The sequence below is a fragment of the Arachis duranensis genome, chromosome 7 (genome assembly GCF_000817695.3).
Source record: "Arachis duranensis cultivar V14167 chromosome 7, aradu.V14167.gnm2.J7QH, whole genome shotgun sequence".
NCBI lineage: Eukaryota > Viridiplantae > Streptophyta > Magnoliopsida > Fabales > Fabaceae > Arachis > Arachis duranensis.
The window spans coordinates 8450997-8470533 of NC_029778.3; the positions used below are offsets into that span (position 1 = coordinate 8450997).

At 32.6% G+C, this 19537-nt stretch overlaps 1 protein-coding gene across 1 annotated transcript; it reads left to right on the top strand.

Annotated features, from left to right (window-relative positions):
- The first annotated feature begins 16135 nt into the window (after window positions 1-16135).
- LOC107496929 (uncharacterized serine-rich protein C215.13) lies at window positions 16136-18669 on the top strand. Its single transcript, XM_016118253.3, has 2 exons — window positions 16136-17046; window positions 18531-18669. Exon 1 carries the CDS (start codon window positions 16364-16366, stop codon window positions 16985-16987), a length of 624 nt encoding a protein of 207 aa, XP_015973739.1. The 5' UTR covers window positions 16136-16363; the 3' UTR covers window positions 16988-17046; window positions 18531-18669.
- The last annotated feature ends 868 nt before the right edge of the window (window positions 18670-19537 follow it).

Consider the following 19537-nt stretch of genomic DNA (forward strand, 5'->3'; position numbering starts at 1 on the left):
AAACTCGATAGAATAATTAAACATAAAAATATTACAGTAAGGATTTTAATTTATATTTTTTATAATATTGAAATACTTTTATTCACTAAATTATTGATGACTTTAATTATATATATCTTTTATTTTTTATTATCTTTAATTTTATTTGATTATTTATTTATTTGTTTATTATTTTTTAATTTTAAAAATTATCACATCGTTTAATAAATTTCAAGTTATATCAAACTAGACTTCACAACATACCAATGCAAATTTAATATTTATAAAATATATAACAAATTACATATCAAACTCAGACTAATAGATATTTTATTATAAATTTGACTTATTAACGATATAGTCAAGCCTGATTTTTCAAGTTTTAATTCAAATGTTATATCAGTAAAAAATAAAAATCTACCGTAGAAGTAAATAAAAAGTGAATTTTTTTATGAATTTTAAAGCAATAAAAGTCCTGCTTAGAGGGACTCTCTTTCTTTTAAAAAAATGATATTTTATTAATAAAATTAATATTTTATATACATAATATATATATGAGCTGACCCTTAGATATATTATACTTTACATATATAATTAATTATTATAATTATTAATAAATTAATATGATTTAATTATTTTATGATTTATATTATAATATTTAGTTAGCCGTTGCAAAACTAGTTATTGCAAAATTAGCTGTTGCAAAATTAGCCATTAGAAACTAGCCATTACTATGTTACCGTTATTATTAATAAATTAATATTTTGTTACTTTATATATACCACTTAGATACACTTCTATTCTCACACTTTCTACTACTCTTCTTCATCTTCTTTCAAGTTTACGAAATCAAAGTTCTGTTAATATTATTTTTGTTCGGAAAAATGAATCCAAACCAACTCAACTCTTTCTTCAATTACTTACAAAACTTTTTTCAAATTCCAAATACCCAACAATCTCAAACCTCAAACTCTCAGGTCCCAAATCAAAACTTCACACTACGGAATACATTTCAAAATCCAAATCTACAAAATCTTTCTAATTTTAATTTTCAAACTCCTTATAGTAATCAATTTCCTATATTCTAACCGCAAAATCAAAATTCACAAACACCACATTTTCCATTTTCATCCATATTTAACCCTTTTATTGAAAATGTTACTCCAACTTCTTTACTGTTTCCAACTCAATTCAGTGCATCAAGACATAATTCATTTGGTGTTGGTGGCTCTTCTAACCCATCCTCTCAAACTCCTATACAATCTAGTCCAAATTCGCAATATTCAGATTTTACCAACCCTCGTGAATTAGATGCTATCGACCTCAATGACGATGATATTGAAGATCGGAGGCAAGATAGTATTCAACACTGGCATTGGGAAGAGGATGAGATGTTGATCAGTGCATGGCAAGATTGTAGATGCTCTCTCAAACGTCTATCCGTATTTCTAATAGAGGGTTGATGCAACTAGAAGAAGAGGCTTGTCGCCACTCCAAAAATGTACCGTTGCGATACGGATGTTAGCATATGGCGTAGCGGCTGATGCTGTTAATGATTATGTGCGCATAGGCGAGAGCACTACAATTGAATGCTTGAAAAAATTTGTTGAAGGTGTCATTTCGGTGTTCGAGGATGAATACTTGTGAAAACCCAATCCAAATGACGTACGACGCCTGCTACAAATGGCAGAGGGTCGTGGCTTCTCTGGCATGTTGGGTAGCATTAACTGCATGCATTGGTAATGGAAACATTGTCCAAAGGCGTGGAAAGGTATGTAAATGAGTGGTTATCGTGGGGTTACAACCATAGTACTTGAGGTTGTAGCATCTTCAGACCTTTGGATATGGCATGCGTTCTTTGGAGTTTCTGGTTCAAATAACGATATCAACGTGTTAGATCGTTCTCCAGTGTTCGATGATATTCTAAATGACCGTGCTCTAGAGGTAAATTATACTATTAATGATAATAATTATACTATGGGATACTATTTAGCATATGGTATTTATCCTGAATGGGCCACATTTGTCAAATCAATCTCAAAGCCACAAGGAGAGAAACGCAAGTTATTTGCACAATATCAAGAAGGATAAAGAAAAGACGTGGAGCGAGCATTCGGAGTGTTGCAAGCACGCTTTACAATTATACATGGTCCAGCTCGCTTTTGGAAAAAGAAGAAGCTTGCCAACATAATGAGAGCTTGTATTATATTGCATATTATGATTGTTGAGGATGAAAGAAACACTTATGTAGGAAATTTTGCTCAAGGCTTAGAGTATGATGATGTTGAAAATGGCTTATCACAACCTCAGCTGGAAGAAGAAGATTTTGCACCATACCATCAATTTCTCCAAAGAAATGCTCAACTTCGAAATAGGCAGTAGCATAGACAATTAAAAGAGGACTTGATTGAACACATATGACAATTTCACAATGCTTGTCATCAACTATAAAGTTTAATTATGTTTTTTTTTGTATTAAGTAATTTTATAAATTAGTATAATCCCGAATTATATATTGTGTATTATTGTTATATATGAATTTATTTAATATTAATATCTTTTAATAGTGAATTATTTTTAAATTTATAAATTTAAATTATATTATTAAAAAATTAATTACATTAATTTTAAATATTTTAATTAATTAATTAAGTGGGACCACAAGGGACTAAAGTTAATTCCTTCTAATGGAGAAGAGAGAGATATTTTGAGTTTTTATTTACTATTTATGATGCAAAAGTTGAGGTGGAGTTACTTTTTATAATAGGTGCGTCATAAGTAGAAACTGAGATGTTTATTGATTCATATATATTAAGTGGTTTGTCAAAATTATTTATATATTTCTGTCTAATAATTTGACTTGTAGGAATAAATATATAGTTGTATGATATAACTAATATATATTAAAATTTTTATAGTGTAGTTTATTTTTTTTTAAAAAATCATTATAAAATAAATAAAAAATTATATAAAAATATTAAAATTATAACTATTTATATATCTTTTATTATCTGCTAAATCTTTTAGATAAATACTTTCATCACATTTATTATATATATTATTACATTGTCTGAAATTACACTTCATGCTATAAAAGGTGATATGGGGTATGGGTTGATTATATCAAATTATCAAATCCAAGAACTTAACCTACGCATGCATGTACGTATGGTACAAAGGATATCAAATGAAATTAATTAACAATATCAACACACATAATAAGAAAAGATGGGACTTTTCGTTTTCATCCTGATCATCATAGAGCTCGTCATTTCATATATGACCATTAATTTATACCGGTCTGTGTCTCTATTCGGAGTAGGCCAATGTATTTATTCATTGTTTCTTCCTTCAATTTAATGTGTATGAATTGTTAGCATCAAAATCAAAATGCATTCTAAAGTTGGATAGGAGGATCGGAGCAGGTCATGAATGGATAATGCTGCAAATCATTTCAACTACCAAACACATAATCGATTAGATATAGTTTATTTAATTTATTACTACTTTATTATTTGGTACAAAAGCTACTACTTTCCCTATTTGACAATAAGTCTTTAATTTGGTTCTTTAAGATTCTAAAATATTCATATTATTTATAATTTTTAGGTAGTACTAATTTTTTGTATACATAATAATGACGATGTAACTTTTAGGAAAGCAAATAAATATAATATTAATTAAAATTTATCTTTTATAGGCACGAAACACTAAGACAAACTGTTTGTTGGGCATTATTATCTTAATAAAAAAAGATATTTTTTAATAAAAAAGAATTTTTTTATTTTTTAGTGTGTTTGTCAAATTTCTAGTAATAAAAATAAAAACACTAGAAAATTTAAAAAAAAAACATCTTTTTTGAGAAGTTATAATTTACATCTTTTTTGAAAGGGTGAAATATTAAATTGTCCCTTATGTTTGGGCATAATTCTGTTTTAATCCTTAATGTTTAAAGTGTCCTATTTGAATCCAAAAAAGTTTCATTTAGCATCAATTTAGTCCCACAGTGAGGTCAAAGTTAAATAATTAACGAAATATCATATATAACAACAGTACAAGAATAAAATCAATAATCTAGAGAACAAGTACAAGTTTCAGAGGCATAAAATCAACCGTTGATGCATCAATACATTTATTTATTATTTTTCTTATAATATAAATAAAACATTTTCTATAAAAATAAAGAGAATGATAAATAAATGTATTGATGCATCAATGGTTGATTTTGTGCCTCTGGAGCAGGTACTTGTTCTCCAGATTATCGATTTTGTCTTCTACGGTTGTTATGTAGCACATTCCGTTAATTATTTAACTTTAACCCCACTATGGGACTAAATTGATGCTAAATGAAATTTTTTTTGGATTCAAATAGAACACTTTAAACCTTAAAAACCAAAACAGAATTACGTCTAAACATAGGGGACCAATTTAATACTTTACCCTTTTTTAAAAGATCTTTTTCTTTAAAAAAAATGTTTTTCATATATTAAATAAATAAAAACATGCTTTTATGTTATTATATCCAAACATAATTGATAGATAAAAAGATCTTTTACATGAGATACCCAAATATAAAATTACTTTTATTTTTCTATAAGATCTTTTTAAAAAAAGGAAGAAGGGACAAAAGTACACCTGAAAGTTCATATGCTGGACAGTAATACACTTGAATCGTTTAATGAATCACGCGTACACAGTAATTATATACTCCGGCAGACAGAATCACCATTCCGGCCATCAGCGTGTGGCGTGGTTAGTGAGAGTGGACATGTGGCTCTATTTTATCCTTGCTGGCACGTTAAGAGTTAGTGAGCTGGCCATTTAGTGCCAAATCAGATAAAATATTTTATTTTAATGTTTAATTAGGCAAAATTAACCATGAAACCCTAGCACCTTTGTTCTCTTTTATCTTCAAAAGAAAGAAGCTCTGTGTTGAAATCCTAACACCTTAACCAATAACTAAGAACATGGCCTCAGTGAAGGAAAAATCAAGCTCTTTATCCCTAAATTGTGGCAGCGCTGTTGGTGGCAGGTCTTCGTTGTTGAGGAACAAGAAGAAGAAGAAGAAGTTTGAGTACAACAACGGTAAGTGTTTGCACGAATTTGAAGCTGCGGTACTCAAGTCTGAAACACAATGGAATCCAGACAGATTATTTCTGCGATGTCCTCTGTGGGAGGTAGGTTTCGAAATTGCCTTTCTTCTTGTTACTGGCGTTATCCGTTTGTTTTGTTTTTCACCCCTCATTGTATTGTTGTGTCTAATCTTCAGAGTGCTGAACATCGTTGTGAGTATTTTGTTTGGCTGGATGAAGTAGAAGGAAAAACAAGAAACGTGTGGACAGAGGTTGTATCTGAAGAAAGGCCATTGACACAATCATACAAGAAGATGAATGAATTTATAAAGTGTTCCAGCAAGTTGGAAGAAGATGTGCAACTGTTACAGAAGACAGTTGATATGATTAGGGGTGAAATAACTTGTATTAAGAATATGGTTATGGGTGTTTGTTTAGGGTTGGGTTTTTGGGCATTGTTGATTTTGATGATATATTCTCAGAAGTGAGGATCCTGTATAATAACTTTCAAACATTCAAAATTGCATTGAATAAATGGAAGAAAAAAAAGGTCTCCTTTTTTGTGAATCACATTTTGTAAGTGGTGTAACATCAACCATTGACATAAGAGAAAAATATAAACCTGTGAGAATTAGGTTGAAAACAAGCAATTCATAACCAAGCTAACTCATACAATATCCAACAATATCTTGTAAAATCAGAAGTCTTTGCTTCATTGTAATCACAAAATAGGCAGAGTAGTTACCATAATCATCGAGTTTTCATACAAGCCAGAAATACCTGATTAATAAGCAAAGTCACAATGTATATGTATATAACATAACATACCACATACTATTAGATTACAAAAAAAGGTCCCAAAGTTTATGCTGATAAACAAAACAGCCTTCCCCACGAAAAACAAAACATGCACATCAGTCTTTAATAAAGATTCTACGTCTCTGTTGCACCCCTTGCATGGTCTCACCTTCACTTGGGCCAAGTTGATCAGTTGTTGCAGCTGGGCCATTGCTTCTTCCAGGAACTCCTCTTGACACTAGCTTTGATGGTCTTGGGCCCGGATTTGGTTGGTGCCTCAGAGTTGGAGTTGGCATAAATTGTTCAAACCTCTGCCTCATTGCTAGGCTTGCAGCATTCATGGTTTCAGTGGAGACCATTGGTTTAGACTTGGGTCTTGGAGCAATAGCAGTATCATTAGGGTTCTTTTGTTGGGGTGGTGGTGGCTGTGCAGGATTATTGGTAGCAGCAGCAGCTTCCTCTGCCTCCATAGCTGCAACCTCATCATTCATATCAGCATGCTTTTTTTCACAACCCCTACTATTGTGGCCACTCTACAACAAATAAACATGAGAAAATGTAAATATAACAATATCAGTGATCTCTAGAACCAACTCATAAAATATGATATTCATACCTCTTCACGGTATTTACAAATGATTGTTCCATATCTCCTTTTAAGCTTATGTGGGTTGGAATTTGGTTGTGTCTCATTTTTCTCCTTTCTTCTCTTTTTTTGTTGGTCTTCCAATGGGTGTCTTATAGTGAGGGGGCAGTGGAGGATAGCCTTAAGCTTTATCCCAAAATTCTTTTCTTGGAACGGGGTTGATGTTATGTTGGTATGCTGAGTTATATGCAGCCATTCCCAGCCAGTTATGGATCTGGTCTTCTAGCCTACGACCCCTCAGAGCAAGTGTTGCACAAGCGTGTCTGCAAGGCAAGCCTGTAAGCTGCCAAAATCGATAGGTGCACTTCTGATTTTCCAAGTCAACAGTAACCACCACTGTATACTGTAACCCTTTTAGAATTTCTCTCCAACCTCCCCCCATGATGATACACAAGTGTGATGTGAGTTGACATCTATGAAGAAAAACAAAACCCTCATAACCACAACTAAACCCAGAAAACCCTAACTTTTTTTGGACAGCCACAAACTAGTTACTAAACAAACATCAAATAGCATGTTCGATCATAATAGGTACAATGAAAAGTTCAAAAGATGTTACCTTTAGATCGTCCCTGCCTCCAATGTGTGATCGTCGCTGTGGTCGTGTGAGTTGACTTCTTCGAGTACTCCTCCAATGATGAACTGACTCACCACTTCAGAGCAAGGTCATTGCTTCTCTGCTAGGGCACTCTAATTTTCTCAACGTGCAAACTATGTTACCACCAACAAAACCTTGAAGTTCATAAAAGAGAACGAAGCGTTTCATGGTTAATTTTGCCTAATTAAACATTAAAATAAAATATTTTATCTGAGTTGGCACTAAATAGCCAGCTCACTAACTCTTAACGTGCCAGCAAGGATAAAATAGAGCCACCTATCCACTCTCACTAACCACGCCACACGCTGATGGCCGGAATGGTAATTCTGTCCGCCGGAGTGTATAATTACTATGTACACGTGACTCATTAAACGATTCAAGTGTATTAATGTCCAGCGTATAAACTTTCAGGTGTACTTTTGTCCCTTCTTCCTAAAAAAAATAACTCAAAAAAAATATTTTGTTAGAAGTTCACCCCAACAAACCTAAAAATATTGAGACACAAAATTAGTTGTATATGTTACGTTCAGGTTCATTATTCTCTCAATTCTATTTTTCATCTCTCTTGCTCTGTTCATCACAATTCAATATTGATTCTAGATTACTGAAAGGTATCAAACTCAAACAGTTAGAAGCAGACAAATAATTGAGAAGGTGAGGAATTGAGAAAGAAAGCAAAAGAAAAAGGGGAGAATAGAGAAGAGATATTCTATTCTTGAGCTAAACTCTTAATGTCAGAAAATATATGAAATGAATAACTGATTGCTATATTAGTTACAATGTAATCTATATTTAGACTCTTTACAAGTGACAGCATAATAGAACAACTGAACTCTAACTAACTCTAACTGAACAACTAGCTACTAACTAACTCCTTTCTAACCGCATAACTAAATTTGTTCTCTCTCTATCATGATCCCTACTTACTGAACTTCTTTCTTAATCAAACTACTTCCTACTCAACATTCTCTCATGCTCCTTGCTCTAATGCTCTCTGACCCTTCTAGCTTCTTCTCTACTCCCTCTCTGCTGAGTCTTTCATTGTTCTTACCATTGGACTTCTTTAGGTCTTCTACATTTAACTTGCTTCGAAACTCTCAAAAATTTTTGGTTGGCAAAGCTTTAGTTAAGACATCAGCAACTTGTACTAAAAAATGCAAATATATTTTAAAGAGCTTAGATTTTGAATGTAAAATTGGGTTAACTTTCAAGAGAATTGTACTGAAATTATCACAATACAGAAGTGCAATCTTCAATTCAGCCATCAAAGTTTCTATTTTTGTAAAAATAAAATCTTCAAGCAATTATGCATTAAATATTTATATTAGCTACATATACATATGAATTGAGTTTTAATTTGGTCTCTGAAATTATACTCAAATTTTAAAGTGGTCTTTAAATTTTAAAGTTATTCAATTTGGTCTCCAAAATTGTTTTATGGGACTCAATTTGGTTCTTGGACCACTTTTCGTCAATGAGAAGTGATAAAAAAAACTAATGTGGACACACTTATCACATTACCACATTTTTTTGTCAATTTAATCTTTAAATTCTTTTTAAAAAATTCTAATCCTCAAATTAGTTGCACCATTTCCAACTGTTCTTCTCCTCTCTGTTTAGTATTGCAGGTTATGTTGAATATTTTAAGAATTTTAAAGAAAAGATTGGCATCAAGATGACATGTTCTCAAGAAACTAAACCATTGGGAAGTGCAGGCCCTTTGCTCTTGATAGGGATAAGCTGATAGATGAATGGATGTGGTGAGATGATTGTATTACACAAATCCCATGTTGAAGAGGCTTCCATAATAGTAACAAAGGTACCAATATTTATCTCCCGAAAAAAATAACAATGAAAGAAAAAGCTAAATATGAGACCAACAATAGGAAACCAAAATGGTATTAGTCAAAAATCAGCCAAATACCTATGGGTGAATCTAAAATCTCTACGAGTTAATATATATGGATGTTTCTTCTGCTAAATATCAGAATGTTTCTTTTTCAGACTAAATGGATGTTCTTTTATATATTTTTCGAATTTTTTTGTATTACAAACGTAAATGTCTCTATTTCTTTAAGAATCTCATAATTTTTTTTAAATTTTATAAATATTTAATTATTTTTGCTAAAATATAACAGGCACTACAACATTTTCAGGTTGAGGCAACATTTAAAAAGTGTTGCTTAAAAGCTGATAAAAAGTTGCTTTTGATCTATGGCAACACTTTTGGACCTAAGGCAATGTTTTTGGGAAACGTATATGCAGCCGTTGCCTTAGATCAAGGCAACACTTTTTTGCTTCAAAAGCAACGCTTTTGATGGCAACACCTGGTAAGTGTTGCCTTTGGTTGAAAACAACAACACTTCAGATGTGTGTTTGAGACAACACTTTTGCAGTATTGTCTTTTCTCTCATATTTTGACCACTACTAAAAAGTGTTGCCTATTTATCATAAAATGCAACCGTTTTACGTGTTGCTTATAAGTTTAAATTTGCAATCCTTTAAAGTGTTGCCTATTAGTTTTGAATATGCAACCTTTAAAAGCATTGCCTTTTCTTTTGGATATGCAACCTATACAAGTGTTGCCTTTTCTTTTAGATATGTAACCATACAAATATTGTCTAATATTCAGAATATGCAACTAATAGAAGGGTTGCCTTTTTGACAAAAATAAAAGTTACTTTTGTAATAAAAATACAAAAAGTAATAAAATTTTTCGTTCATACATGTGTAATTATTTTAATTAATAAATAAGTTTGGACACAACAGAAAAAATTTATAAAAAAGACAAAATAACTAATAATAACATTCTAATTAAAATAGATATTAAAATAGATATTAAAAGGTTCAATTAGTATCTCAAATACATATTTATCAAGTAGCTGTTCCTCTTAGAGCTGCAAACATTAATAATTAAGATCAGGTTCTTAGTTCACACTACTTTGTCCTATGAGGAGCTAATTGACAATGCAACTATACACTTGTTGATTCTTGACAGTGTCATCAAGGAGTGCTACCTGTTACAGTTGCAGTGGTAAGAGTAGTGATATCATCATGAGAGCGGACATTGATAGCTGAGCTAACCACAAAAGCTAAGTGATCTCTCTAAGCCCCCATTGCCTCAGCAGCCTCAACAAACTGCGTGACCACCAATGTGGCTGCAGAGGCCATAGCCATGTCAATCTTGGCCATTCTCTCATCCTTGCTTGGTGCAGATGAAGCAGCCATTGCAGCTGCAATGGCTGCCACGGCAGAAGCCACTGCAGCCACTGAGATGGTAGCATGCAGCTGAGCATTGTGATTTCTTGTTTCTTCTTTCTTTTTCTCCCTTCTGTCTCCCTGGCCATGCTAGTAAGTCAGTGCAAATATCTAGCATAACATCTGCAAATTCAAGATTAAAAAGAATTTAGTTAATATATTACTATATCAAGGATCATAAGTAGAAAGCTTTGGTTCCAAAGCATATGGTCGAATAATACAAACATATAAGAAGGGAAGGCAAAAGACAACGTATCCACTTATTACCTCAGCTACAACCACAAGTAACCTGCACATATATCAATGAAGCTTAGTTTTTAATATTGAGATGCATAAAATCTCTTCACCATAACAAAATTATCTTAAAGCTATACTGTTACATTAAAAAATCAAATCACTAATGATCTGACACTTGAGAATCACACCCATCGCCTCTCTGTGAATCAAATTCTACCTTTGCAGCTTAGTCTTGTTCATATTGAGATGATAAAGATGTTTTCATGATCCTAATAACACCAAAAACTATCTTTATGCCTAAGATCAGAATTTCAAAACAGTCGCACAATCACAAAATATAAAGGGGAAAGTAAAAACCTTGGTGCTGGATGGAAACAAACAGTGAACATTGTATTAGTTGTTCTCTCGTCAAACCAATCTTTTCTTCTGTGAAGTTCACATATCGTCACAAGCGCTTTCTTAATTCATGATTTATCCTCTTCCTTTTGAACACAGACAAAGAACAAACACACACATAAACATTCATTCAAATTGTTCAATAAGCACAGCCATCTGAGGACATCACACAGCCAACATAACCAAAAGGTTCATCTCAAATTAAATGAGTCCTATAGCATTAAAAATAAGACACTTTCAAAGCATGGTTCTTCGCTTTTTTCTTATGCTTCTATTTCATGCACTTAATACTGTGAATTATGTGAGCTGCTAAAATAATAGATACTGGCCAGAACTATAGTTGGGGACTAATTGGAGTGTACTTGAGTACAAATGACCAGATGGGACAGCGACAGTTTGCTGATTTGCATACAGTCATACAACAATTTCAGGACAATGTGGTTGTTTTGGGAGACTTTACTGCCATCTCAATCTTTTATAATTTTTTGTGATTGTGATTTAATGTGTTCCTTAGCATTGTTATTTTCAGTAATCATTTTATTTTAATCATTTGTGTGTATTGCTTCATTTATACAACTTAGTTGCTGGTAACCTTGTGAACAGTTAAACTTACTTGGCCGTAAGAAAATTTGCTCACATAGTACTTGTATTTTTAGACACTCATGTTGCCATGGAAGTCAGCTGCAGCCTCTACTGTTGCCTCCAACCCCATTTGATTACTCAATCTGTGAAATTCATCAAAAGAAAATATATTAGTGATCATTACAATCTTCTTAAACATAAAGAAGATGCAATTCAGTGGTAAAGAAAAATAAAATAAAATAAAATTAAGTAAAGAAGATGAGAATCATACTTTGGAGACAACGAAAATGGAACTGACTCCCTACTGAAAGTGGGGTGAGGGTGAGGAATTGCAGCCAAGTTATAGCTACTGCTGATATAAACACGTTTGCTTTCTTTCAGTGCGGTTGAGATTGCAGTGTCAAGGATCTCATGAGCATCTTCCAGGTTATTAACCACAGCCTATTATCAAAATCAATAAGAAAACCTAGTTTAATTACACATTAAGCTCACATTTCAGCATCAAAGAATAATAATAATATTATAATAATAATAATAATACAACAGTTTTGACTACTAACATGAATTCAAGTATACTGAGAGTTGAAGAACTTATCAAAAAACTCTCTTGAACTTTGCTGAATCTATCAACCTCTTCCTCCTCCCTGAAGAAGTAAGTTCAATTAAGCAGAGAAAAAGAAAAAGTGAAGGTAATTTGAAGCATGGTGAAAAACCTAGCAGTAAATTGATTGAACTGGAAGCCTTCTCAGCCAACTCCAACACCTACAATAACTATGAATCTAATGTTAAGTTCCCTAAATTGATATTCCACCAACAATAATTAAATTTCAAGTTCTAAAATTGACATCATTTAGTGATTAAAGCACAGACCGGCGAATACACAATAACAATAAAACATTGCAGTGATTTAATAGGATCATAATTAATTAAACAGTAATTTCTCATCAAAGAAGAAAAATTTTCATTACCAAAATTTTTCATCAACTTCAGCCATAACAAAGCTGAGTAAAGCAAGGAGCCTATCTGTGATGGAAAGAGCACGAGCACCACGGGGGAGCAGAGCATATCAGCACCCAGCTAGGGGCCAAGCAAAACGTCACAAGTAGAATAAGGCGAGCAAATTGGAATCGAGCAGAGCAAAATTCAAAAGCTCAAAATACAGGGCGATGAACACGACGGTGATGCGAGCAGTGATGAGCACAAAGGAGCGCGAGCAGCAACAAGCACGACGGCGCGCGAGCAGAGACGAGCACGACGGCGACGCGAGCAGAGAGGAACACGACGGCGACGCGAGCAGAGAGGAACACAACTTCAGAAGCAACGATGAGGAAACGCAGGGCAGCGACGAACACGACGGCAATGCGAGCAGTGATGAGCACAACGGCGTGCGAGCAGCGATGAGCATGACGGCGACGTGAGCAGAGAGGAACACAACTTCACAAGCAACGATGAGAAAATCAAACAAACAAGGGTAAATCGCGCAGAAGGGTTTGAAATGGTTGGGGTTAGGGTTTCTAATTGAAAATAAGGCTTGGAACTTTGTTTTGAACTCAGTAGGATTTGAATCAATAAATAATATATAAATTATAAAGATGTATTTTGTGCTAAGTTAAAAGAAGAAAAAAAATTTGTTAAAATATTTGAAAGGAAGGTCAAAATTTTAGAGAAAAAATTTTAATTGGATTTTGGCAACATTTATAATTAGAAGCTTATTAAAAATGTAAGAACAACACTTATAAAGTGTAATATATAAGTATCACAAATGTTGTTTGTTTAATTTATAAAAGCAACACTTTTTAATTGTACTTTAATTAATCAAAAGGGAACATTTATGGTGTGTTGTTAAAAAAGTGTTGCAACAGCTTTATTTTTATGTAACAAATATTAAGTGTTGTTTTTAATTAGTTTAGACAACATTTTTTAACTGTTATTTGCGGTACATGTTGCAATAGTTAAAAACTGTTGTAGTGAGGATATTTTTTTTATTAAGCATTAGGATGCTTTTTTTGTATTAAATGAATGTTTTTTTTATATTTCTATAATTGTTCAAGGACTCATTTTGATTAAGATCAAGTGTGTAGTTTGCAGTCTCTTTAATCATCAAAATGGCACCTAATCTCCCAAAATGCAGAGAGCAACATCGTGATGATGCTGCTACCGTGCGACTACTGCGACTCCAAAACGGCAGTTATCTTTTGCCACGTCGACTCTGCCAAGCTCTGCATCTCATGTGACCAGCACGTGCACTCCGTCAATGCGCTCTCACTCAAGCACGTGCGCTCTCATATTTGCGATAATTGCCGCAACGAACCTGTCGCCGTGCGATGCGCCACCGACAATCTCGTCCTCTGAAACGTGTGCGACTCCAACGCACACAACAGTTCCTCCGTCGCCTCCTTCCTCCATGCCCGCCATCGCCTTCATGGCTTCTCAGGCTGTCCCCCGCCCTCGAAATCGCCGCCGTTTTAGGGATCGAGCTCAAGTTCAACTCCAACTACAACGGCGGTTCCGGTAACACATCTGGTTCACAAAAGGAAAGCAGTTTTTGTCGACAGTAGCGAATCCGACGAGCCAGATGTCGGTGATAGAAGAGAAGTGGGTTGTGGTGGGGAGGCGGAGAGGGCCTGACGATGAGAGAGAGGGAGTATGTGTGTGTGATTGTTGGAAGTGGGTAGGTTAATGTGAGAAAGAAGAAGAAAATTTTTATAGATTTTAATTAGGTTTACTTAATTAATTTTAAATTTTTTAAATTCAAAATTTTTTAAATTTTAATCCATATGAGACTATACATTCCTGGTGTAGCATGTAGTATTATTTTTCATGTGCTTGTGTGGGTTGATGAGCCATCAAAATACGGTGTGGAGAAGCCAAAGCTCTTTGTTGGTAACAAAATCAATGTTGGAATCTATCTATTGAACCGAATTGAACTGAGAAAGAGGTGTTTCCAAAGATTGCAGTAGAGAAAAAGCTATATGCAATAATTCTGTCTGGATTCAATCTGGATCACTAGATGAACATTGAACAACCAAAAGATTATATTATCGATCTGAGGCTCTACTTGCACTTACCGTGAAAAAAGTTTAAAAATTATTTTAAAGTTTGAATATAATTTAAGAATAAAATGACAAATAAATTTTTAAAGATTTATATTTTAGATAAATTAATTCTTAAAAATATATTAATAAAATTTTTTAAAATATCAAATATAGATAAATTAATTTATTATTCGAAGCATGAATTACTAAGAATTTATTCATTAGTGTGCTCTAATTTCAAAAGTCTAAATTGAAGCTAACTCAACTCCAATATGTGTACATTGACCCCCACTGCCCATACTAACAAATTTCTACGTTTTCATTTGTGGAAATGGAATCATGCATGGACCATGACATTGTCTTCATTTATTACAGTGTTACACGCGTAACCAAATTCCTTTTTTCCCCTCAACTGTTTTGGCCATCATTAATTAATTCATCAATGATTTATTTATAGACGAGCCACCACACTAAACCACATGTCAATTTCTGAATCAATGTCCCCACTCCATACACTTCCAAAATTAAATTGAGCAGCTAACCCTTCTATCCATCCCATTTCATACTTAATTGTTTATCAACTACTATATTTCAGGCATTAAATTTCTCCTTAATTAATGGGATCCATTCAAAACAATTCCGATTATTAAATGGGTTTAGTTTATCTGTGTTTTAAGAGCACAAGTTAAGGTTGTTCATAATAAAAAAATTTAAATATTTTATTTTAATAAATACATTGAGAATTTAATTTTTATATATTTTTTATAAAAAAATTTTAATTTATAACTTTGTCATATACTCTAAAAACACATATATATTAACTAAACTCTTATTAAATTAATCAAACATCTTCTTAACTTCTTGATTATTAATTATTAAACCTTCATCAGCTTGAATTAATGCGCATATGAAGAAAATAATTTCTTAGCAGTACTAATGAGTAATGAGTAATTAAGAATTAACTAATCAATATCTTAGAGATATTGAATTAAGAGGTATTTTTAATAAAATCTAAATATTAAATATATTACTGAACGCATTTATTAAATTGAACATTTATTTTATATCAAAAGTGTGACATATATATTAGAAATGATAATTAATTAGAGTTTAGCTAACATATGTCTTTAGAGCACACGATAAAGTTATAAATTAAAAAAATCTTTATAAAAAAGGATAAAATATCTAAATTTTCAATGCGTTTATTAAAGTAAAATATGTAAGACTTTCTATTACTAGCAACCTTAATTTGTGTTCTTAAGCCACAGGTTAACTAAACCCAATTAATTATAATATTGTTATATTAAAATTAAAAAAAAAAACTATTTTACATCCCTTGTTTGAAGGATCAAGAAAATAAAAGATATTATTTTTTACACTAAATTAATACTCTCCAATATAATTCCCATTATTATTAAATTGATCAAACAGACCCTTCCATTATTAAATCTAGGCATAAACCAATTGCCATGTGAAGAAACCAATTCTTTAATAAGAACTAATTAATTATAAAAATGTTAAGTCTACTATAATTATATTTAAATTTCTCTGTTTTTATTAAGAGAATCAATCAAGTACATGAAGCCATAAGACATTGCCCAAGGTCTTGTAGACAAGACATCAATTCAAACACATGAGAGCATAACCCCCCATAAGCCTTCTTTTTCTCCAAAGCCTCCATTTTCAGATCTTAGGCATAAAACATACAAAAAATCTTAGCTTCATCACTTTCCATATTCAACAATATACACTATTACACAAAATGGTGAGTGATGGTAATAGTGTTGAAAAGTCATTTAGAATAAAACAAGATGACAAGTTCTTTTCAAGGTTAATGTCAAAGGAAACTTCCATGGCTAATTCTTCTTCAAGAGTCTTCTATTATGGTGAATCTTCGGTTGCTGCTGTTCCTTTTGTATGGGAAGAACTACCTGGTACTCCAAAACACTCTTTGTCCGAAACATCATTGTTGCCACCTCTTACACCACCACCTTCTTATTATTCTAAGTCCAATCACAATAGAAGAAGAATAATAAGAAGAAATAGTAGTTTATCAAAATCACATAACATGTTCTCATGTATTTTCCCAATAAGGTTTGTGGAAAAGTCCAAGAAGAAGACACATATATTAACATCATCATCATCATCTTTGTCATCACCATCATCATCCCCATCATCATCATCATCATCATCTTCATCATCATCATGGTCATTAGTGTATCCTTCTACTTCTAATTCCTCATGTTCCATCAAAGATCAAGGAAGCCTCTCTTTCTCGGAGTACTCAAGATCTAACAATGATGAAGATGATGGTTCTTTCTCCAAACATAAGGGTTCAAAGGGATTTATTAGAGGCTGCTATCTTTTTCGGAGGAGCATTAATTGAAGAGTAATGATGATAATGCAATTTTAAGTCATGTGCCAAATGTAATGTTACATGTGAAGGTAATTATAAACTTCGTTTTAGAGATTATATAATCATATTGTCCACAAAGATTTACATGTAATAGATTGTGTGTGGCCTTGGAATGTGTCATTCATTATTGATTTCATATCTCATGATGATCAATCTTATAATTATATATGTAATGCTTTAGAATCCTTTTTTTGGGGGGAGACAAATCAAAAAAAGGAAGAAATTTTATGCAAGAATTCACGCAAAAAAAATAGATAAAAAATGTATTAAAAATATAATTATTTATGTGCCTCTTTCTATTAATATAAATTTTTGAAAAAAATAATATTATAACATAATATTAAAACTTAGAGTATATTTCTCCATGAGGGGAGTGTCAAGAGTATGTTAGTCATTATGATTATTATTTAGTTAACTATTGCACTCTAATTGTTGGTGCTTTTCCTGTTTAGTTGGATAATTCATAACCCTTATATTTGAGCCCATAGATATCTCTCGTTTTTGTACTGTAACTTGAATTTTACATACTTTAAAAAAGAAAATTTAGGAAGTCAATTTTTTTATTAAAATTTAATCAACATTTAATTATTAAAAGAAAAATGAATAATTTTACATCATTAGATATAATCTTATACCTTTAAAAATATCAATGATAATTAATTAATAGTTACAAATTACAAAATCTATTACTCTTAACACTCTCCATTCTTAAATATTAGTTATCTTTTTTTATTTTGTATATTCTCTCTTCTTTTATGTTTTTGTGGTTCTTCTTTGTTCTTAAGTTTTTGAGCAAGATTGCTCATACTGCTGCCTTGAGCTGTCGTCAAATAAACAATCACATTAAAATTAATTTTTTCATATGCAACATTCACATCGATTGTTATTAAAAATTGATTTAGTAAAAAAAGGAAAATTAGGACTTCAGGTCTGATAAAAATAATAAATAATTTATTCAACATATTTTATTTTAAGCATGGAAAGGACCAGTTGCATAAGTAGTGGTAGGCAAAGTTGGCTTTCCAACGAAGGATACAAATCCTAAATAATTTATAAAAAATTGCACAAGATTTTAACCGATAAAATAATATTTGTTGGAATGTTAAAAATATAATATAAATTCAGTTGATGAGTCTTGTTGGAATGTTAAAAATATAATATAAATTCAGTTGATGAGTCTCATGGCCTTTATTTTATGGTGAATGCTATCCTACCCTCTTTAAAATAACATGTAAGTTACTCTCTGATGTGTCATATTTTAATTGGGTGTTTATTTTAACCTGAGTTATCTTCTCCACTCTTTCATCGTCGTTGCGCCTCCAAGCATCGTCTCATTGGTGTTTCCTTTTCTATTTTCAAATCAATTACTCACAATAATTCAACCTATTTGCATTTATTCAATAAACTTTATAGGCATTGTTAAATTAAAACTGTTTAAAATTTAAACCCCCTAGCTCGATGTCGCAATCGTATTATTTAACTCAAAAATCTCCTTTATCCCCAATCGTGGCAGTAGCAGCGACAATTCCAACGTAACCGGGACAGAGGCAGCGGCACCAACTACGATCACAGCAACAATTTCAACATTTTCGACAGAACACAGCAATACTAAAACAAAGATATTGGCTACCGTAATTAGAAAAAGAATATAACAGAGAAACAATGCTAAACAAAACAAGAGTGAAAGCGTTACAGGGTTTTGACCGGGAGAATCGATGTCAGAATGAAAAGGATGGCGCAACAACTTGTCTTCTCTGGTGACAAGCTTCAACTGTGATAATTTCAGCAAACTCAACAGAGTCAAGAACATCAGAAGCAAGTGCAGGGTTGTTACAGAGCAAACGAGGTTCAGATGTGGTGATTATGATAGCTAGGCACGATTAACTCACCATGAATTCCGACGGCGACCAGGAATTCCAGCGACGGCAGAGGAAGGGCTCCTCCTCTGTTGCGTCACTTCCTCACACGCGTTGCTTCCTTCCTTTCTGCGGTAGCATCAACGGCGACCTCCTCTCCTTGTTTGGTTCCTCCCAACGACGGTGGCGGCTTCCATCAACGGCAGCGGCGGCAAGGCGCGGCGACGGTGGCAACGAAGACAAGCTCCTATTCCTCGCGTCGCGTCTGTCTCCCTCAACGCCTCTGCAAAGCAAATCTCTCTCTCCTCCGGCGCCTCAACGACAACGGTGACGGCAGTAAGGATCCAGCCGCGTCGTCCCATCCTCTCTTCCCCTCTTCTCCCTTCTCTGTTTTCCTCCTCTGAGTGTTGTGTGCGTGTGTTTAGAGATTTAGGGTAGTAAATTGAAAAATTTGGGATATTAGTGTTTTTATTAGAAATTTTTAGGACTAAGTTAAAATATACACGAGTAATATAATAATTTTATAAAATATTTGAGATAAAATAATAATTCAAAAATTAAATATAATATTATAAAAATTATTTTTAAAATGTATAAAATTTTATTTATTAATATATCAATGAGTTTAAATAATTATTTTTAATTTAAATTATAAAGTAAATAT